Source organism: Hyperolius riggenbachi, chromosome 7 (assembly GCF_040937935.1).
Source record: "Hyperolius riggenbachi isolate aHypRig1 chromosome 7, aHypRig1.pri, whole genome shotgun sequence".
Classification (NCBI taxonomy): domain Eukaryota; kingdom Metazoa; phylum Chordata; class Amphibia; order Anura; family Hyperoliidae; genus Hyperolius; species Hyperolius riggenbachi.
The window spans coordinates 253,127,233-253,150,415 of NC_090652.1; the positions used below are offsets into that span (position 1 = coordinate 253,127,233).

General features: G+C 43.8%; 1 protein-coding gene across 3 annotated transcripts in view; it reads left to right on the forward strand.

The window, feature by feature from the left end:
- METAP1D (methionyl aminopeptidase type 1D, mitochondrial) overlaps window positions 1–23,183 on the forward strand; it is a 300,094-nt gene that overhangs the window by 50,554 nt on the left and 226,357 nt on the right. For all 3 annotated transcript variants that reach the window (XM_068247038.1, XM_068247039.1, XM_068247040.1), the window contains one exon: window positions 12,075–12,161. In XM_068247038.1, the coding sequence (XP_068103139.1) occupies window positions 12,075–12,161 (87 nt within the window). Of the gene's footprint in view, window positions 1–12,074; window positions 12,162–23,183 lie in introns of those variants that run through there.

Genomic DNA, 23,183 nt, shown 5'->3' on the forward strand with positions numbered 1-23,183 from the left:
AGTGTTAGAAGCCATGAGATGGACAATACCAGGTGAAGAAGGGGGTCCTTGTCCGTAAACCTGTCTAAAACCAAGGAGCTGAAACAGTTCATTTGTGAATGTGTGCAAAATGTGCCTGGAAGATGTAGCTGTCAATGGGATACAATGTATCAGTTCTTTGATTAAAGGGTATTCCACAGGCGCAGCTCGCCATGAAAGGATTTTGGTAGACACTGTAAATACAAAAAGAGTGGAGCGCTCCTATTGTGTATTAGGGCCCGTTTCCACTATCGCGAATCCGCATGCATTGCCCGCATGCGGATTCGCACAGTCAGTACAAGTGGATGGGACTGTTTCCACTTGTGCGTTTCCCCGCACGTTTTTCTGTGCAGAAAAAATCTGCAGGGTAGGGCCCTCAGAATTCGCCTGCGTGTGGAATGCAGGCGAATCGCACGCAATGTATTTAATAGGGAAATCGCATGCGTTTTCCCCATGCGTTTTTTGCCGCGATTTTGCATGCGATTTCGCATAGGTATTAATGTTAATTTACACAGGCAGTGACATGGTTAAATTCGCATACAGCCTTACCTATGCGAAATCGCGGCAAAAAACGCATGCGGAATCGCACCCGCATGCGATTTGCCTGCGGTGATTCGCCGGCGATTCCGCAACGCTATAGTGGAAACGGGCCTTTACCCTTTTATTATTCAGAAACAATGTGCACAGATTCATTTCAATGCCTTGTCTTCCTCGGGTTGACCTGACCTGAGGAAGACGCAAGGGAGTGAAACGTGTGGTTACACGGCAAATGGACCACGCACCCCCACTGGCCACAGAGTACCGAGGGACACCTCCACTTATGAAATAAGCCTATTTAAAGAGAGTCTGAAACCTACGATAATGCCTCTTTTTACTTCTCAGTCCTTTTCAGCATTAGACGTCGCATCCCGGCGGCTGAACGCTCAATTAATACCCCCAAATCCTTGGGAAAAAATCCACAACTTTCCAGGTCGTGGATTTTGCTGCCCAGGGGAGGCATAGCTTTCCGCTGTAGCTCTGCCTCCATTCAAGTCGATATCCACGGATCTCTGCCTCTCCTCGCCCCTCTCAGTTAAAGAAGACTGAGAGGGGTGGGAGGAGGCGGAGATCCGTGGAGATTGACTTGGGTAGAGGCAGAGCTACTGCTCAAAGCTCTTCCTCTACCCAGAAGGAGCCCGAATTTTGTCCTGGGGATTTCGGTGGTATTAATTGAGCGTTCAGCCACGGGGATGCAGCGTTTCAGCTATGGCCTTAATGCTGAAAAGGGCTGAGAAGTAAAAAGAGGTATTTTTGTAGTCTTCAGACTCTCTCTTTAAATTGTACATTTTGTACATGAGTTTTATTCTGTTCACATTGTTTTGGAATGACAAAGGGTAATACAGGGAGCACTCCCCTTGTTTTGTCTTTAGAGAAGCAAAGAGATGTCAGAGTTTAAAAAGCATTTCTTATGATTTTGTTTGTTTGTTTGTTTTTGACACAAAGTATTGGGGATTTAATCTTGTCACTTTTAAATTAACAGAATACAGTGGTAGCAAAATGACAACATTTTTGCTATAGTGGTCCGCTTTGGTGGTCATGTTTGATCGCCACCACTCAAATACTCACATGTCCCCCAGTTCCACTGCTTCTGACTCCTCCTCTCGGTCCCAGTAAACAGATCAGTACCAGGCAGAAGCATGAGGATCGCCATTGGATTGAAAAAGACCAACAGGAATCCTCAGCAACAGGGAGAATTCTTATTATTTTGTGGTTGATGAATGAAACTTTTTCCTGTTGCTAGGGAGAATTGATCCATTGTAAACCTGTGGGAAGGTTCATGCTACTGCCGACCTCCGGTCTGTTTATCGGCTTTGAGACCGAGAATGGAAAGGAGTCAGCTTTGGCGGAACCAGGGGACGGAACAGTTGCAAGACAGATGGCGCTTACCTGCCATTTTGCAGCCGCTCTAATGGGGACCGAGCCTAATGTTGCCATCTTTGCAGATGATCAAATATTATGCAGAATTATAAACTCACTACACTAATAACTACTCAACTGCATGACTATATGGGCACACAGAGGGCAGATGAAATTCAATGTATAAAAATAGACGTACCAGTGGTAGAGTACCATACAGCTGGGAACATCAGACTTGGAGTAGCACTTGAGAATGTTGGTTTATAACAAGTTAAACAACCATATTCAATGACAAGCAGCAGAAGCTAAAGCAAATAAAATTCTGTAATGCATAAAACGGGAAATAAAATCCCAAGTTGCTAATATACTACTACCTTTATATAAATAACTTGTGAGGCTATATCTGGATTATGGGTTACAGTTTTGGGCACCACATTATAGAAATGACATTGACCTACTAGAACAGGTACAAAAAAGGGCAACTAGTAAATTAATCAGGGGAATGAAAGGTCTGACTTACCATGGAAGGTTGGACAAAATGGGTTTATTTAGCTTGAAAAAAAAAGAAGCCTAAGGGGTGACCTGATTGACATGTACAGTGGTGTGAAAAACTATTTGCCCCCTTCCTGATTTCTTATTCATGTTTGTCACACTTAAATGTTTCTGCTCATCAAAAACCGTTAACTATTAGTTAAAGATAACATAATTGAACACAAAATGCAGTTTTAAATGATGGTTTTTATTATTTAGTAAGAAAAAAAACACAAAACCTACATGGAGCTGTGTGAAAAAGAAATTGCCCCCTGAACCTAATAACTGGTTGGGCCACCCTTAGCAGCAATAACTTGCAACGCGTCTTTTACAGTGCTCTGGAGGAATTTTGGCCCACTCATCTTTGCAGAATTGTTGTAATTCAGCTTTATTTGAGGGTTTTCTAGCATGAACTGCCTTTTTAAGGTCATGCCACAACATCTCAATAGGATTGAGGTCAGGGCTTTGACTAGGCCACTCCAAAGTCTTAATTTTGTTTTTCTTCAGCCATTCAGAGGTGGATTTGCTGGTGTCTTTTGGGTCATTGTCCTGCTGCAGCACCCAAGATCGCTTCAGCTTGAGTTGACGAACAGATGGGCGGACATTCTCCTTCAGGATTGTTTGGTAGACAGTAGAATTCATGGTTCCATCTATCACAGCAAGCCTTCCAGGTCCTGAAGCAGCAAAACAACCCCAGACCATCACTACCACCACCATATTTTACTGTTGGTATGATGTTCTTTTGCTGAAATGCTGTGTTACTTCTACGACAGATTTAACAGGACACGCACCTTCCAAAAAAATTCAACTTTTGTCTCGTCGGTCCACAAGGTATTTTCTCACAAGTGTTGGCAATCATTGAGATGTTTTTTTTTAGCAAAATTGAGATGAGCCTTAATGTTCTTTTTGCTTAAAAGTGGTTTACGCCTTGGATATCTGCCATGCAGGCCGTTTTTGCCCAGTCTCTTTCTTATGGCGGAGTCGTGAACACTGACCTTAATTGAGGCAAGTGAGGCCTGCAATTCTTTAGATGTTGTCCTGGGGTCTTTTGTGGCCTCTCGGATGAGTTTTCTCTGCGCTCTTGGGGTAATTTTGGTCGGCCGGCCACTCCTGGGAAGGTTCATCACTGTTCCATGTTTTTGCCATTTGTGGATAATGGCTCTCACTGTGGTTCGCTGGAGTCCCAAAGCTTTAGAAACGGCTTCATTACCTTTACCAGACTGATAGATCTCAATTACAGTACTTTTTTTCTCATTTGTTCCTGAATTTCTTTGGATCTTGGCATGATGTCTAGCTTTTGAGGTGCTTTTGGTCTACTTCTCTGTGTCAGATAGCTTCTATTTAAGTGATTTCTTGATTGAAACAGGTGTGGCAGTAATCAGGCCTGGGGGTGACTACAGAAATTGAACACAGGTGTGATAAACCACAGTTAAGTTATTTTTTTAACAAGGGGGGCAATCACTTTTTCACACAAGGCCATGTAGGTTTTGAGTTTTTTTTCCTCAATAAATAATAAAAACCATCATTTAAAACTGCATTTTGTGTTCAATTATGTTATCTTTGACTAATAGTGAACAGTTTTTGATGAGCAGAAACATTTAAGTGTGACAAACATGCAAGAGAATAAGAAATCAGGAAGGGGGCAAATAGTTTTTCACACTACTGTATAAACACATCAGAGGGTAGTAACAAAAGCTCGGCAGATTCACTTTTGTCCCAAGGCTTGTACAAAGGATAAAGGGACATGATCTGCGTATGGAGTTAAAAAGATTTTGCTATACATTTAGGGCGTAGTTATGGCAAATTCTATATCTGCATTTAACCCTCCTGCGCGGCCGCGGGAGGTTTTTTAAGCCTAATTTTTTTTTATCATGTAGCTAGCCTAGCTCTAGCTAAATGATTCCCCCCTCCCTGTGGCCTCCCTCCAAACCCCTCCGATCGCCGCCGGCGATCAAGCCCATCCGGAAATCCCGTTCTAAATGGGATTTCCTTCAGGGCTTCCCCCATCGCCATGGCGACGAACGTTGTGACGTCGTGATGTCAAAGGGAGTCCCGATCCACCCCATAGCGCAGCCTGGCGGCGATTGGCCAGGCTGCGCAAGGGGTATGCCGGGGGGCCTGTATCGCACCGGGTAGCGGTGCATCGGCGTCGATCGACCCGAACATGCAGCAAGCAAAGTGCTTGTTGCGTGTTTCTTAAAAAAAATTATGAAAATCAGCCCAGCAGGGCCTGAGAAATCCTCTCCGGCCGCTTACCCCGAGCTCAGCTCGGGGTTACCGCCAAGAAGGTTAAAGGAGGCTTGTCTGCCTTCACTGCACTGAAGAACGTAACATTCACGGCTACAAATGCTAGGTAATTCCCAGCAGAGTTGATCCAGGGATTTTATCTGACTGTCACCTGGAGTCGCAAAGGATTTTTTCCTTTTTAAAGCAGTAGGATTAGCCATACTATGCCAGGGGAAAAAACACATATATAAGTAGATAAATACTTGATCTAGTTACATAATACATGTATTGTACAGTCCACGTTTTTATTTCAGTGAATGTAATATAATAAATGAAGAGAATTCTGTTCCTGGTGGGAACCATGTCTTTTGCCCACAGTTTAGGCTAAATCCTGATGTAATTTCTGTCTTTACTTTTTTTTCTTTTCCACTCCAATCGCTGAGTCACCTCAGCCTTGCTTGTAAACACAAGTGAGCAGGGGATCGTGTTTTCAGATAAGCAGCTAGGCAGGGAAATAAATGGAAGAGGAGGAATATATTATAGATAAAAAGAACCTCCAGCATGCAACTGTTTGGCACTGACTACTAAAGAGCCAGTGCTCCTTAAGTATGCGATAGCTCCAAATCTACACGGGGAGATGTGGAGGTGAACCGGCAGCTCGACTAGCCGCCGGATCGCCTCTTCCGCATCCCCGCGCGTACCCGCCGCGTCCCCGCTCGCCGTCGGATTCGATTCCCCGCTCGTCCCCGCCAGTGCCACTTATCTTCCGCTTGCTTACCTGCCATTGTCCCCTCGCGGGGAACGAGCAGGGAATCGGCGGTAGCAAGATCCGACCTATCGGATCTTATCAATCGAGCCGCATCAGCGGCTCGATTGATAAGCCACATCGCCGCCTCATCTACCCGTGTTGATGAGGCTTTACAGCAGAAAAAGTTTTGAAAGTTTTGAATGCAGGATTAGCATCTTTATCACTTAATACACTTAGACCAGTTGCTGTTGAAATTTGAATTTTTATGGTGACAATCCCGCTTTAAAGGTTGTAATTTGCCCCAGCCTTGTAAGGGTTTTTGTCTTTCCTCTGGCTCTACTGGTATATGTGAGGGTTCATGACAGAAATGTACCTAATTTTTACGAATTTATTTTTATTTTTTTCTCCTGATTGGACTTGATGGACAGATGTGGTTTTTTTTTAACCAAACTATGTAACACTACTCTCCATTCTTAGTAATCCTAGGTCTATATGGTATTTGGAGTAAAGGGATTAAAGTAACTCTAAGGCCCGGTTCACACTTGCGGTTTTGCAAAAACCGCACCGGATGTCCGGACCGCACCGGAGCCGGATCGGACCTGAACCGTATGTTTCCTGTCCGGATCCGGTCCGGTTGCATACGGTTTCCGTGCGGTATGAACACGGTTGCGGTCCGGATCCGGATTCTAAAAGAGATAACAACCTGTATAAAAACAAAAAAAAATGTTGGGGTCTGGGAGGTCAGCAGAAGGGGGACCTGTGGAATCAGGCCCTCCGCTGTTTAGCACTCACCTCCACCTCCAACATGCTGCCAACATCTCCAGCTCGTGCTGCTCCACTCCAAAATGGTTGCCCATGTGTCCCCGATACAATATCGCCGCAACAATCCTCATAGGAAGTGGGGTAGAACATCCGGATTTTTTGCCAGTGTGTTGTGCGCTCTCCGGTTCTCATTGGTTTCCATTGGCCGGATGGTGCAGTCCGGCTCCGCCCCGGATACGGCTGCCGGAGGAGCCGGACCAAAAAATAGCGCATGTTGGAACGGACACCGGAGTCCGGATCCGGTCCGGCTCCGGTCCGGACGAAACGGACACATGTGAACCCTGGCATAGACTTACATTGCTATGCCGTGCGTCCGTTTCGTCCGGCCAGCATGCGGTGCGGCTCCGGCACGGCTATTCCGGATAGCCACCGCTAATGTGAACCGGGCCTTATAAATATAAATTCTTTTTTTTTTTAACAAATCAATTTTATTGTTTCATAGAAGAAAAATATTACACATACACTGCAGCACCGCATCCACGCAGGGAGGGTATGCATAAAAAAACTGTATCATAATGTTCATACATATTACACAAACCATAATCATATCCACCATATACTGTGAAGACTTGATTATGTCATAATAATGATATGATATAAAAACAGAGAATATTAATATAATGGCTAGATCGATCCTATAGTTACCTCCTGCAGGAGACAGCGCTGCCAAGTAAGAGGAAAAGGAGGAGAAACAGGTAGTATTACCAGAAGGAAGAAAGGAGGAAGAAGAGAAAAAGTGGAGAGAAGAAAAAGAAGAAAAGAGAAGTGGCTCCGAGCTCATCTCCGGGCACACCTGATAATATTCACGAGTCTTAAGAGGTTATATTAAACGGTGCTATTCCGCCCCGTTAGGACTCAGGGTTGGATCCCGCAGTTGTAATATTATTATACCATGGTGCCCAGACCTTGTCAAACCGCTGTGGACAGTTACGATTCTTGTATGTCATGCGGAACAGTGGAAGATCTTTATTGATCATACGTTTCCAGAGATTAATGGAAGGCAGGGCCTCACCTTTCCAGACTCTTAAAATTTCCTTTCGAGCATAGTAGCATAAAATACGTATTAAATACTGTGTGTATTTACTACATGAGGGCTCATCGAATAAACCTAACAGGGCTAATCTAGGTGTACAGAAAAACTGGGAGTCTAGGATTTCATTAATAATGGAAAAGATTTCTTCCCAAAACGGTATAATCTTATGGCAGCTCCAGAACATATGAAAAAAGGTGCCTGTGTCACTAGAGCATCTGTGGCATAGTATGCTATTGGCATTGGATATCTTGTGCATCCTTTCAGGGGTGAGGTAAGTCCTATGTAAAAACTTGACTTGTACCAGTCTATCTCTAGCGGAGATCGGGAGTCTAATAAAATCATTTAGAATATCTTCCCAGTCATTATTATCGAGGCCCGGAATATCTTGATTCCATTTGGTCTGGCACAGGAGAAGTTTTTCAGTGCCTCTTCCCACCAGGGCTGAGTATAATGTGGATAGGGGTTTGTCAAGAGAACGTGTCATGAGTGTCTGCTCCATATCACTACCTGTTAGAGTGGGAGCTCCTTCGGGAAATTGTGCCGAAAAGGCATGCCTAAGTTGTAAGTATCTAAAAAACATCTTATTTGAAAGGGAAAATGTTTGTTTGAGGTCATTAAAAGAAATGAGTACTCCCTCCCCAATAATATGCTTCAAGGACTTAATTCCCGATCTAGCCCATAATATTGGGTCCGGTATTTGCATAAAATGTTGTAACTTAGGGTTTTCCCATATGGGGGTGTGAGGGGACGTGTATCGATCTCCATCCATATATCGGATAGCCTCATCCCATACCTTACATACTGTAGTCATCGGAATCGTGCACCTATGATCGTTCGTTGTACCTCTAAAAACCAAAAGTGTAAGCCTCTCGTAGGATCCCATTTGAGCAGCTTCAGCAACTACCGCGGGGTTGTAACTATCTTGTCCAAACCACCATCGAGCCGTCACCAGGACAGCCGCATAATAATATAGTTGCATGTTCGGAAGAGCCAGGCCCCCTTGATCTATGGGTAGTTGTAGTGTGTTAAAAGCAATTCTCGGGGTCTGGCCCGTCCAAACAAATGTGGTAATTAGAGAATGAAGGTTTTTGAAGAATTTTTTAGGTATGGTGGTAGGGGTTTGCCGTAATACATATAAGAATTTGGGTAGAAAAATCATTTTGAAAATGTTTATTTTCCCGATAAGCGATAATGGTAGTTGTTTCCAGGATCTAGATTTCCCACGAAAGGCTTCCACCACGGGCGCGATGTTAAGTTTGAAATAATCTTGCACATCATTAGTCACATTGATGCCTAGGTACCGAAACTGCGTCACCAATTGTAAAGGGATAGAAGTAGTTATTGGTTGGATATTGTCTAGGGGCATGACGACAGACTTGCTCTTATTAATGCACAGGCCGGAGAAGGAGCCGAAGGTTGTGATCACATTAAGAGCTGCAGTCAAGGATCTTTCTGGGTCTCCAAGGTATAATAAAGTATCATCGGCATAGAGAGATACCCGTTCCTCTATATTGCCAATTGGGATTCCTTGTATTTGATCCGATTCGCGTAGTAGAATTGCCATGGGTTCAATTGCCAAGGCAAACAAGTATGGGGAGAGGGGACAGCCCTGGCGCGTACCCCGGTGTAAAGCAAAGGATGTGGAAAGGGTGTTTCCAGTGCGAATCCTCGCTTTGGGAGATCTATATAAAGCTTTGACCCACTTAATGAACTCGTCACCAAACCCATACCTTCCCAGTAGTTCCCAAAGATATGTCCATTCCATAGAATCAAATGCCTTCTCGGTGTCTAACGAGGCAACCACCCTACGGTCAGACACCGAGGAGGGAAGAGCTATGTTGGTAAATAGTCTACGTAGATTTATATCCGTGCCTTTATTGGGCATAAACCCAGATTGGTCGCTATGAATTAACGTGGTGATAATCATCTTAACCCGATTGGCCAGTATTTTCGCCAAGATCTTAGCATCTGTATTTAAGAGAGAGATGGGTCTGTAGGATCCACACAAGGTCGGGTCCTTACCTGGTTTAAGTATTAACACTATTACAGCGTCAGAGAAGGTATCCGGTAAGGGGTCGCCTTCTAGTACTTTATTGAATAGAGAGCATAGTCTTGGGGCTAATACATCTGAATAACAGTGATAGTATTCAGATGGAAGGCCATCTGGGCCAGGGGATTTATTTGGTTTGAGTTCTGTAATGGCTATTTGAACTTCTTCTATTGTGATATGTTTATTAAGGATAGTTCTATTTTGCTCAGATAAGTGAGGAAGGTTGATGTTAGTTAGATATGTCTCTAGCTCCGTGGGTGAGTATTGTACTTTGGACGAATATAGTGACATGTAGAAGGTAGTAAAAGTTTGGTTAATGCGTTTGGGATCTACTAGGAGAATACCCCGGTCATCTATGATCGCAGGAATGGCTGTGGGCACACCAATATCTTTAGATAGCCATGCAAGTAGTTTACTGTTCTTGTCACCGAACTCGAAAATGCGTTGGGTCTGGTGTAACATGGCATTTTTAGTTAAGGATACAAGGGCTATCTTCCATTGCCGAACCAGTTGTTGCCACGTTCTCCAGTTATCAAGAGTAGTGTTCTGTATAAAATTATTTTCAGCATCTTTTATTTTAGTTTCAAGGCAAAGAATATGCGCCCTGGAGTTAGCTTTATATGCTTTAAGCTCAGACATATAATGCCCTCTAACAACAGCCTTTCCTGCGTCCCATACTATCGCATCTGACGCAGAATTAGCATTGATTTCCCAGTAGTTGCGTATAGCCTGTGTTATTTGAGGTTGGATGAGCGGCTCATTAATATAGAAGCGGGATATTCTCCAGAGTCTATCTTGAGGTGCAGTAGAGACAGTTAAGGTAAGCATAATGGGGGCATGGTCAGAAATACCTGATGGCAAAATATCGATGGTTTGAACTTGAGGAAGTATAGCGGGGCTGGCAAAAGCCATGTCAATACGAGACATGGATTTATGAGCTGAAGAAAAACAAGTATAAGATTTCTGCGTAGGATGTTTCCATCTCCATAGGTCCCGTACCTGATTACCCTCCGCCCACAATTGTAGGTCCCTTCCCTCCCGTGCTGAACTGCCGGTCCTATCTAGAGCCGGATCCATGGTTGCATTAAAATCACCCATTATAACAAGTCTGTCGCCATGCCACCTAGAAGATTGGGATATAATATCATAAAAGAGTTGCTTATTTACCGGGGGAGGAGCGTATACACCCACAAGTATATATTCCATGCCATAAAGTTCAAAGTTAAGAAGGACATACCGTCCCATGTCATCACAAATAGAGTCCATTATTTTAAGAGGAACATTTTTATGAATTAGCACTGAAACCCCCCTAGAATAAGAAGAATAGGCTGAGTGGTAATGGTGCGCGACCCAGGGGCGCTTAAGTGAAAGTATTTTATTGCCCATGAGGTGAGTTTCAATCAGGATACATATATGTGGGGAGTATTTTTTTAGGTAATTAAACACAAGTGATCGCTTAACTTTAGAACCCAGCCCTCTGACGTTCCATGAAACACATTTAAGTGAATCCATGATTGGTTGCTATAGTTGTCATGTACATTAAGTACTCGAGTCGTTGAGGATAGATCATAGTATCAGAGTGTCTATCCATCAAGTAATACAACAGTAAGATGAGCTCAGAGCCAGAGAAGGAGGAGGAGGAGAAGAGAGAAAAAGTATACAGATTTAGCACATAAAGAAACAGTAAACCTTTATAAACCCCAAAACCCCCCCGCCCTACATCTCTTTCCATAACCAGTAGGAGTGAGATTGTCTGCGCCCTAACTGAAAAACCTTTTACAAAGGCGGTCCCTTAGCTATCTCTCTAGAGAACTATCCTACCTACGGGTACCACCTTTGAGGGGAAGCGGACATAGTGGGGAGAACCGCTGCCCAGCAACACCCAGCTCTAACCTGAGCTGGGGGCACAAGGAACCTTTAACCAAACATCAATTGTAATATAATATGCCCATAGAGAATAAATGAACTTTGAGAGCGGTAATACATATCCAGTGAGTGGGAAATACTGTATGCTCATACACATTCCTGCATAGGTGGCATTTTCTAAACCTAAAGGTCAGAGCGTTACTGTCATAACCATGAACAATAGTGATGTCCCATACCAAGAATCATGGACAGTGAATACTTATAGCAGTTGTTGCAACAGGGTAGTGATAGAGTGTTCTCCGTATATATAAGGAAGTAAGTACTGCTATAATGATAGTGGTTCCTTCCCTGTCTTAATGAACCTGCCTGTTGTGTCTCTTTGCTGAGGAAGCGAGAATAACTGACCATAAGGCCAAGAATACGAAAAAACCCCAACTAGGGAGGGGAGGCGGGAGTGGGGGGGGGATAGGGATGGGGAAAGGAAGGTAGGGGTAGGGTAAGGTGGGGGAGAGGAGAGAGGACATAGAGGGAACCGTGGTTTGAGGGGGGAAGGGAAGGAGGATTAGAGTACACTATTAGACCAAGCGTATCGTGTCATTGTATCGTACTTGCAGAGGGGTGTTGTTTAATTCCTTGTTTTGTCATAGAGCAAGCTGTTCAGTGAGATAAGGACTAACATACACCTTTCCTACTGCATTATGTGGCTGTATATAGTACCCCAATAGCCCTGAGTTATTCAACAGAGAACCCAGCACAGAAGAGCAGGAATACAGTCGCCCAGGCATAAATATAAATTCTGAGGTTGTTTCTTCACATGATCTGAACTGAAGAAACTTTATCATTGGTGAATTTTTGTTCAACAAATTATCTTTTTTAAACCACAGGGCTTGCTATTCTGACCAACCAAAGTATTGTGACTGTGGCTACCTCTAGGCACGTGAAGAGATTCTTAAGGACTTATTCATCAAAAGGTAGGCTGGGTCTGATTTAGCATATTGGAAGTCTTGCTTATTCTGAAAAAAATGACAGTGTTATATTATTATAAACCACCTATTATTTTAAAGAATAGATTACCTGACTATAATTTAATATATAAAATATCTTATGTTTTACAATATTACTTTATGAAATATTTAGTCAGTGTTTGCTCACTGTAAAATGTTTCCTCACCCTGATTTACATTCTGAAATTTATCACAAATGGTGACATATTTACTGCTGGCAGGTGCATCACTACAGAATGTTTTGTTTCCTGTGTATTCTGAAGCCAGCAGAAATAATATCCGGTCTCCCAGAATGCTCTGAGAGGAGGATGCTACATAACAAGCAGTCTAGACTAAACATCACTGGCTTAGCGGGAGTACGTAGCAAACTTCAGCAATATATAGATATAGGTGTTTCTGATGCTGAAACCAAGATAATTAATATAAAAGTGGGTATCCTGAATAATTTGCTACATTCTACTAAATGTCTAGAGGATCCCTAGGGGTGATCGCACTAGCAGCATAAAAAAAAAATATGCTGCTTGCAGCAGTTTGGTAGCCATCCCAGAGCAATTGCATCTGTGGCTACAGTAGCCAAATCACTATCAGTCCAATAAATTGTGGCACTTCATCAATTATGGAAATCAAGGGTGCTTTGCGCTTCTGCAAAGCGCTTGTAGTGGGTCCCAGCCCTTAAAGTGGATCTGAGATGAACTTTTACTCATTGCATAATTGTGTTCCTTTCCTATTGTTTATAAGGCATTCTTCAAGCCAAATACTTTTTTGTTTTTGTTTTAATACTCTAATTCCCTATAAACTAAACAAGCGTCGACCACAGGTTTTCAGAGAGCCTTGGCACTTTCAGACAGTAGCAAGGGCTCATGGGAGCTCAGTCTGGGCAGGGGGAGGGGGAGGTATTACTAGCCAGAGATTTCAGTGGCAGAGGGGAGGAGGAGGGGGGAATTAGGTTTTTTGCTCAAGATGCAGATAAGCCTGCCTTTGTGTAATGTTTACAAACAGCATGGCTGCTGTCATTGTATCACAGGAACAAATAATCATATTCTATTAAAACTGTTTACAGCTAGATTTGCTGTGTAAACTATCTAAACTTTAGATAAGATATATAGACGAGTTACTTGTTATAGTTCGTTTTTCATCTCGGATCCGCTGTAAGTAAGTTAATTGGCTTCCCCCTAGATTGGCCCTAGACTATGATGAACTATGGTAGAGATTAACCCATTCAGGTTCCGTCGTTTTCACGTGAGAAATGTTCACCTCCCATTGATTAGCCTATAACTTTATCACTACTTATCACAATGCACTGATCTATATCTTGTTTTTTCCGCCACCAATTAGGCTATCTTTGGGGGGTACATTTTGCTAAGAGCCACTTTACTGTAAATGCATTTTAACAGGAAGAATAAGAAAAAAATTGAAAAATGCATTATTTCTCAGTTTTCAGCCATTATAGTTTTAAAATAATACATGCCTCCATATTTAAAACTCGCGTATTGTATTTGTCCATATGTCCCGGTTATTACACCGTTAAAATTATGTCCCTATCACAATGTATGGCGAAAATATTTTATTTGGAAATAAAGGTGCATTTTTTCCATTTTGCATCTATCACTATTTACAAGTTTAAAATAAAAAAAATATAGAAATATTTCATCTTTACATTGATATTTAAAAAGTTTAGACCCTTAGGTAAATATTTACATGTTTTTTTTTTTATTATTGTAATGGTTTTTTTTTTTTTTTATACTAAACATTTTATTTGGGTACTTTTGGGAGGGTGGGAGGTAAACAATAGATTTATAATGTAAATGTGTGTTAATTTTTTTTTTTTTCAGGTGTAGTATTACTTTTTGGCCACAAGATGGCGGCCATGAGTTTGTTTACATGACGTCACTCTAAGCGTAGCACGCGCTTAGAGTGACGCATCGGGAAGGAGACGGCCAGAAAAAGCTCAGCTTCCGAGAGAAGCTGTCGCTTTTTCAGCGGGGGAGAGGAATCAGTGATCGGGCTCCATAGCCCGATACATTGATTCCTTGGCTACCGAATCCGCGGCCGGGAGTGCGCATGCACGCACGCGATCGGCCGCAGTAGCGTGCATGGTTCCTGGACGTAGAAACTACGTCCAGGAACCAAAATAGGTTAAATTGTGAGCCCCTCAGAGTAGTCGTGTAGTGTATGTATTGTAGTCTAGGGCCAATTTGGGGGGAAGCCTATTAGGTTATCTCTGTGTTTGGGACATGTGAGGAAACTGGAATGCCCGGAGGAAACCCACACAGACTTGGGTAGAACATACAGTACAAACTCTGGGCCGATAGTGCCTTGGCTGGGATTCGAACTGGGGACCCAGCGCTGCCAGGCGAGAATGCTAACCCTAAATACTAGATAATAATAAGATGGTGCAGAACAACATTTTTGAGTAATGTAATCCAGTCTTGGACTGGAAATTTAATGGAGCCAAAGATACCATGGCCTGAACTTGGAGAAACCGTTACGCTCTCCTCAAATACTGTACTTTGAACTGACTTGTTTTCTCCCCCCTCTGGATTTGGGATTTGTATGCCTTTCGCCAGTATGCATTATCCTGCTGCCATTAGGGAGTTTAACACTTCGTATGTATAATTTAAACAGTGTAATTGAAGTGTTCTTATTTATGCAGCAGCATTTTTACCACAATGATTTTGCGCTTTAATGTTTATTTGTACATATACGGTATGTTCTGTACATGCTATTACTTATGGTTGATTTTTTGGGAAGTATTTTCTAGCTGTATTATTTGTAGCAAGCTATAATCTTGATCCCAGTGACTTCATAAGTTTGTGAATAAGAACGCTACAAAGGAGCTATGTGGGTGTGCTCATTTGTTCCTTACATTTTACATTCTTACTTATTGGATGGGATTCATTGATTTGTGCAGCTTCGTGTTGAATTGCCTGCTGCTCTTTCAATATGTTTTGTTGTGAAGTGTGCAGACAAGACTTTTTTTTTTCCAATATTGTATTTTATTCTCACAAACGAAGAGTAAACGAAATTAAAAACCCAACACAGAAAATATAAACTGATAGAGGTGATATTGCATATCTCAAATGCAATTATTATCTATGTGTATTTTACTATATGGTCCATGACACTATCTGCATGGAATGTGTATGTTCTCCCCGTGTTTTCTCTGTGTACTTAAAGAGAAACCGTGACCAAGAATTGAACTTCATCCCAATCAGCAGCTGATACCCCATTTTAAATGAGAAATCTATTCCTTTTCACAAACGGATCATCAGGAGGCTCTGTATGGCTGCTATTGTGGTGAAACCCCTCCCACAGGAAACAGTGAGGACCATTTTCCTGGCAGTTTCCTGTCTGTGAACCTTGTTGCATTATGGGAAATAGCTGTTTACAACTGTTTCCAACTGCCAAAAAAGCAAGCAGCAGCTACATCACCTGCCAGCAGTAAAAATGTCACCATGTGATAAATGTCAGAATGTAAATCCGGGAGAGGAAAGCTTTTACAATGTGCAACACTGACTAAATCATTTACACATAATTATTGTAAAAATGAAGCACTTTTTTATTACATAATTTTCACTGGAGTTCGTCTTTCAGTTGTAAGGAGGAAAATTGGGCGGCCATTAGTGGGAGGAGGTTTGAGCGCCATCATAGGGGCCCATTGAAATATCTGTAAGCAGGGGAAATTTAGGTGCCCCAAATATTGTTTTTGCATGTTGTCTTTGTTTTTCTGCAGCGGGGTGGGTAGCTGTGAGGGGGTAGGAGAGTTAAGGTTAGCCATGGGGATTAGGGGATTAGAGTGGATCCGAGCTCTTGCAATGAAAAGACTGAAAACTGTTCATTCCGCATAGAAATGCTGTAGTAATCATCAATGGAGAAGAAAAGTCACATTGCATGTTATGCATGGGGTGTGATGCATACAGTGAAGCAGACAGTACATAGAAAATATGCATTATTGTTACTGTTAACTTGTGAATTATGTGGTAATGCACTGCATGCATTGTGTTATTCCCAATGTATCCAATGCACTGCTGTAGCCAATAGCATTTGGAAAGAGGACCATGAGTGACTGCCGCGGTGGTTACGTGTGCCGGTGACGTCGCGTTTCGGCGTACCCACGCCTTCGTCAGGTACTGAAAGCCTGTCTTTCTATCCAAAATCCAACAAGCAACGCAAACCAGATCTTTGGCTGGGAGCACACTTGGCTGTGCAGAAAACCATGAGATTTCTGCATTGTGCGTTTCAGCATTTTTCATTGTGTTTTGTTTGCGATTCTGTTTTTTTAAATGGTTTCCTTTTTTTTAATGGAGTAAAATACAGTACCATATTTATGTAATAAAAAACGCATGTAAAAACGCACAGCTCTTGCATCTCCATTAAAATACTTTACATGTGTTTTACATAAATATGTTTTGGAAAACGCAGATATGTGCAGTTTTCTGTGCAGCCCATTGACTTACATTGTGGGCAAAACCATGTGTTTTCTGCAATGCTAGCGATTCTGCGTAGTGTGCTCCCAGCCTTTTGGTTTATTGGTGTGAAGCACAGGCACGCAAATAAACCCTGTGCGTTTGCTTCCAATTATAATTGAGTGTCTGGCTCCTAAATGGAGAGTGCCGTAAAGAACTGTTTCATATTAAACACCTGCACTAGATCTAAACTTTATCTCTGCGGTCATCTTATTCTGTAACTTTTTGTAAACTTTTTTTGTTTTAACCTCTTATTTCGCGCAGGCAGCATTGTGGCATACAGGGACATGTGTTTGTTTTTAGGCCACATAAATGTGTTGTTTTGAGTTTCTACCTAGCTGACAATAACAGAATCTGACTTCACAGTCAGAAAGATCAGAGAACTCCAAACAGCAGTAATTTCAGATCAAGTCGTGCAAATTGTTTTGTATTCGCGGCCCGACATTATTCTGGTCTTTTCGGAAACTTAAGCGTATTCAAGACCTTAAAGGAAAAAAAAAAAAGGGCAAGCCCTAACGGACAAAAGCTTCTGGTTTTGATTTAGATGTTTTAAGATGAATTCCAATATTTTCCTCCTAGTAAAGTGTAGTAAGCAAAGTGGAATGTTCCTGTTGCCAGTTGGAACGTTGACATTTTCCAGACGTGGTGTGTAAGCAAAAGGGCTTTATTCCCTTGATGGTAGCAGTGTGAGAATCTTTTAGCACAGCAGTGACCAGGCTGCAGAGTCTGAACTCTGCTTGTACTGCTCGCTCCAAAACATTTCATATAGTGCTTTTTAAATTCTCTAGGTCGTAAGCTGCATGTTATTATTTGAAACGCTGTTTTTTCTTCATTGTTATTAGCAAATCCGTCTGTGCTGTGTGCAAAGTACAAGGAACTATTGGAGAGAACGAGAGCACGTTCTTAAAGAGGAATCCCTAAACTTTAATGGGATTAAAGTGAACTGAGCACCGCCATCTTAATAGCACATTAAATATGCTTGCCAACAATGTGGCTCATTCATTAACCCTCCTGGCGGTAACCACGACCTACACTCGGGGTAGCCGCCGCAGAGGATTTCTGTGCCCTGGGAGGGTTTTTTTGGATAAAACTTTTTGTAAAGCTAGTAGCTGGCACTTTGCTAGCTACCATTGCCCCTCAAGTCCCTCCGCTCTGCTCCGACCACTAATCCCCCCCCCCCCCCCGCCGGATCGCCGCCGTTATACGTACCCCCTAGGGATCCCGCAATGGCGCGGCTTTTCCGATCAGCTCCAGCCTTTGCTATGGGGAGGATCGGGATTGCGCATGATGTCGAGGATGTCAGGCGTCATGTCCGATCGTCGCCATATCGACGACTGAAGCTCATTGGGGAGGCTGCGGCTTTCGCAGGATCGCGGCTAGGTAACGTATAGCAGCGGCGATCGGGGGGGATCAGAAGCGTGCGGGGGACTTGGGGCACAATGGTGGCTAGCCTAGTGCTAGTTACAAGCTTTACAAAAACTTTAATTAAAAAAATCCCTCCCGCGGACTCAGAAACTGTGTACCGCCAGGGAGGTTATATTTTTACTTTTAAAAGTTTAGCAGAGGGGCTTATTACCCTACTTCCATGGCCTGCCCAACTGCAGAAGTTTCAGGCAGATAAGTGCTGATATAATTATTTTATTGCACACATTAACATAAAGCAAACAAAAGCTTTCATCAGCGGGTTTGGGTGGTGGGTGCATATTATGTCGGCGCCGCTCAGTTCGGCACAGGGAGAGCCGAATGGCGGCTTTCCCCACTGCCGCTAAACTCCGAGGCGGCATTAAATACTATTCCCCCTCCGAGTCGTAGCAATTTGGAGGGAGATGCAATTCAGGGTCTGGCAGCCGCCAGAGCCCCGAATTACCGCTATGTGGGGCACGCATCATAGCATTGCTGCTATGATGGCGACCAGTTTCAGCGCTCGGCTCTCATGGACCGTGATGAGATAAACAATTGTATTAATACCCTACTCCTAAAAATGACCTTTTAAGTATCCCATGGTTTTCTTTCATATTTAACAATGTACAGAGTAGGTTGAATGTTTTACTGTCTCTAATCATTGGCAGGCTATTAAATGTCCCAGAGTGAAAATATATGAACTAGTGACCTTGTCCAATCTCTCCCTGCACTCAGAAGTTGTATTTTGCTAGGAAAACATTTATGGCTGTCCGTGATGTTTACTATATTCCCAACAGTGTACATTCAAGACAGAAGCTGTCACGTCCATTCCTGAAAATTAACTATTTCAGGTAGCATTATAAAGCAAATAAAACAGCCTGGTTATTAATGTTTTGCACTGTACATACTGTACACATGTTTATCATCATGTCACATATTGCCTCGGGTACACTTTAAAAGGTGAAACTAAAAGGCTAACTAAACTAAAAGGTGAAACTGAAAATCATTACATGCAAGGTAAGATATTTCAAGCCTTTATTTGTTATAGTTTTGATGATTATGGCTTACAGCTTATGAAAACCCTAAAATCACAATCTCCGACCATTAAAATATTGTGAAAATGTTGAATATTCTAGGCTCAAAGTGTCACTCTAACCAGCTAATTAATCCAAAACACCTGAAAAGGGGTTCCTATTTCATGTATTAGCTTCACCTTCTACCGGTAAGTTTAATTACTGAAATAAATGGACTTTCTAATTTTTCGAGTTTCAAATGCATGTTACACAAGTACTGGGGGAGGGAAGGATATAAATACATTTAGCCATAGACCCTGAACAAGCATGCAGATCAGATATTTCTAACCAAATTTGTTGCATGCTTGTTTCAGGTGCCTGAAAGATCAGCAGGACACTGGTTTTGTTTCAAAGCGTTTGGCAGCCTCCATATTCCTCTCACTTCAGGTGTCCTTTATGTATTTTTTCACTTTTCTATTTTACCTGAACAATAGAGATGGTCAATGAGATCTTAATAATTCCAGCTGCAGAGGCGTAGCTAGGGCTTTCAGCGCCCGGGGACAAAGACTATTAATGCGCCCCCTAAGGTGAAGGCTGCGGTGCGCCGAAGAAGGGGCGTGACCATATAATAAATGTGGGCGTGGTTATGGGTGGAGCCAAATGTACAGGAAGTTAGCAGGCTCACGCTCACCCACCCTCCCTCAGTATGTACCTTCTAGCATGTTCCAAGACAAATTCAGCAATCATGAGCCCCCCCCATCAAGTCAAATTCAGCAATCATGAGGCCCCCAACATGACCAACTCAGCAATCATGAGGCCTCCAACATGACCAACTCAGCAATCATGAGGCCCCCAACAAGACAAATTTAGCAATCTTGAGGCCCCCAACAAGACAAATTCAGCAATCTTGAGGCCCCCAACAAGACAAATTCAGCAATCTTGAGGCCCCCAACAAATCATGAGGCCCCCAACAAGACAAATTCAGTAACCATGAGGCACATAAATAGACAGCATTTCACATAAATAGGCAGAATGCCCCCTTAATATGGTAGACACCTCTCACCTGGCAGCAGTTCCCCAAAATACACTCAATCCGACAGCAGTGGTTCCCCAAAAATAGGTAGCCCCAGGTCTATAGGTGTCCCCAGAATAGGTGGCCAGCAGTATAGATGTCCCCAGAATAGGTGGCCAGCGGTATAGATGTCCCCAGAACAGGTAGCCAGGGGTAGAGATGTCCACAGAACAGGTAGCCAGGGGTATATGTGACCAGTATATGTAGCCAGGTGTATATGTGCCCAGTATATGTAGCCAGTTGTATATGTGTCCAGTATGTGTAGTCAGGGGGTATATGTGCCCAGTATATGTAGGCAGGGGGTATATGTCCCCAGTATATATAGTCAGGGATATATGTGCCCAGTATATGTATCCAGGGGTATATGTGCCCAGTATATGTAGCCAGGGGTATATGTGCCCAGTATATGTAGCCAGGGGTATATGTGCCCAGTATATGTAGTCAGGGGGTATATGTCCCCAGTATATGTAGCCAGGGGTATATGTGCCCAGTATATGTAGCCAGAGGTATATGTGCCCAGTATATGAAGGCAGGGGGGGGGGAATATGTCCCCAGTATATGTAGGCAGGGGGTATATGTCCCCAGTATATGTAGCCAGGGGTATATGTGCCCAGTATATGTAGTCAGGGATATATGTGCCCAGTATATGTAGTCAGGGGTATATGTCCCCAGTATATGTAGTCAGGGGGTATATGTGCCCAGTATATGTAGTCAGGGGATATATGTGCCCAGTATATGTAGTCAGGGGGTATATGTGCCCAGTATATGTAGCCAGGGGTATATGTGCCCAGTATATGTAGCCAGAGGTATATGTGCCCAGTATATGTAGGCAAGGGGGTATATGTCCCCAGTATATGTAGTCAGGGGGTATATGTGCCCAGTATATGTAGTCAGGGGGGTATATGTGCCCAGTATATGTAGTCAGGGGTATATGCGCCCAGTATATGTAGTCAGGGGGTATATGTGCCCAGTATTTGTAGTCAGGGTATATGTGCCCAGTATATGTAGGCAGGGGGTATATGTGCCCAGTATATGTAGTCAGGGGGTATATGTGCCCAGTATATGTAGGCAGGGGGTATACATGCGCCCAGTATATGTAGTCAGGGGGTATATGCGCCCAGTATATGTAGCCAGGGGTATATGCGCCCAGTATATGTAGTCAGGGGGTATATATGCGCCCAGTATATGTAGTCAGGGGGTATATGTCCCCAGAATAGGTAGTCAGGTGTGTCCCCCAGCATGAAGGGAGCAGCACAGTGGAGGGAGAGCTGTGAGCAGTGGTGGAGAAGGGGGGCCATCTCCCCTCTCCTCTCACTTTAGGGGGCTCTCCCTCGCTCGCTCTCCCCTCCACAACTAATGTCCGGGTGGCTGGCAGCGGCGGGCGGGACTTACCTGCGTCTCGTCGCAGCGCCGGATGGATCTGCCGCTACTCTGGTCTAGTCCAGACCAGAACAGCGGCTGCAGGACCCGAACTTCCGGCGCTGGAGAGAGACGGAGGTAAGTCCCGCCCGCTGCGCCAGCCACCCGGACATTAGTTGTGGAGGGACAGCGAGGGAGGGAGAGCCCCCTAAGGTGAGAGAAGGAGGGGGGAGATGGCCCCCCTTCTCCACCGCTGCTCACAGCTCTCCCTCTTCTTTGCGCTGCTCCCCTCCCCCCCCAAAAAACCCCTGCAGCTCAGCTGGGCGCCCTCGGGGACCTAGCGCCCGGGGGCACCTGTCCTACCCCAACCCCCCCTAGCTCCGCGTCTGTCCAGCTGGCATGCACATTGTATGTATTTTGGAATTGGACCAATCAGTCAACAGGAAGTGCATTTGATTGGTTCAACTCCAAGCTGCATACAATTCACATGACATTTGCCAGCCAGCAGGATTATCAGCCTCTCACTGAAGATCTATTTTGAATAAGCTTACTTACTTTATTTAAGCTTCACTCTTCTCACTTCGTCTTCAGTGAACTATACAGGTGAAAAGTCAATTAATTTCAGTAATTCATCTTAAGGTGAAACTAATATATGAAGTAGGAACCCTTTACAAGTGTTTTAGGTTAATTAGCTGATTCGAGTCAGACACTTTAAGCTTAGAATATTAAACATTTTCCCAATATTGTAATCGTCTGATATTTTGATTTTGGGGCTTTCATAGGCTGTAAAGGCACAATGCGATTTTTCCGATGACTGGCGATTTTTGAGAGGCGAGCGATTGTTTCTGCGATCTTGTGATGTGGGTACAGACGTGCGATCATGCAAATGTTTAGCGACTTGTGGCGATAATAGATCCCTGACTTCTCTGTGCAAAGTACCACGAAGGCTTGACTTCCCATTTGCGTCCATCCTGTGATGTCGCGTGTACCTGCCGGCCGGAAGATGGATCGGGGAATGCTAGTGGTCAGGAGGACATCCCTGGATCCATCTTCCTCTATTGGGAGGTGAGTATTTAGCTTGAGCCATAATCATCAACATATAACAAACAAAAGGCATGAAATATCTCGCTTTGCATGTAATGAGTCTATTTCATATATTCCGTTCCGCTGGGTCCTCGGCGCTCAACAGTCCCCCGGGCCGACCTCCCGGCCCGAGTCGGGCTTTCCTGCCTCTACAAACATGGCCGCATGAGCTGGCCGCGGCTGTGCAGGAAACAGCCTGTAGCGTGGATCGGGGGGTGGGCCCTAGAGCTGCGCAGCCGCACTCGCGGCTATGCTGACTGCGCTGCCGCGGCCAGCTCTTGTGGCCATGTTTGTAGAGGCAGGAGAGCCCGACTCGGGCCGTGGGGTCAGGAGCCGGCCCGGGGGGCTATTGAGCGGCGGGAACCCGGCGGAACGGCACGGAGGGCGTGGACGGCGTCCTCCGTGCCTTCAAATATGATGAGGTATTTAACTTTTTTTTTATTTGGCCTCCGAAGTCCTTTAACCACTTCAGCCTTCAGTCGTTTTCACTTTATGCATCCGAGCAGTTTTCACCTCCCATTCATTCGCCTATAACTTTATCACTACTTATCACAATTAACTGATCTATATCTTGTTTTTTCCGCCACCAATTAGGC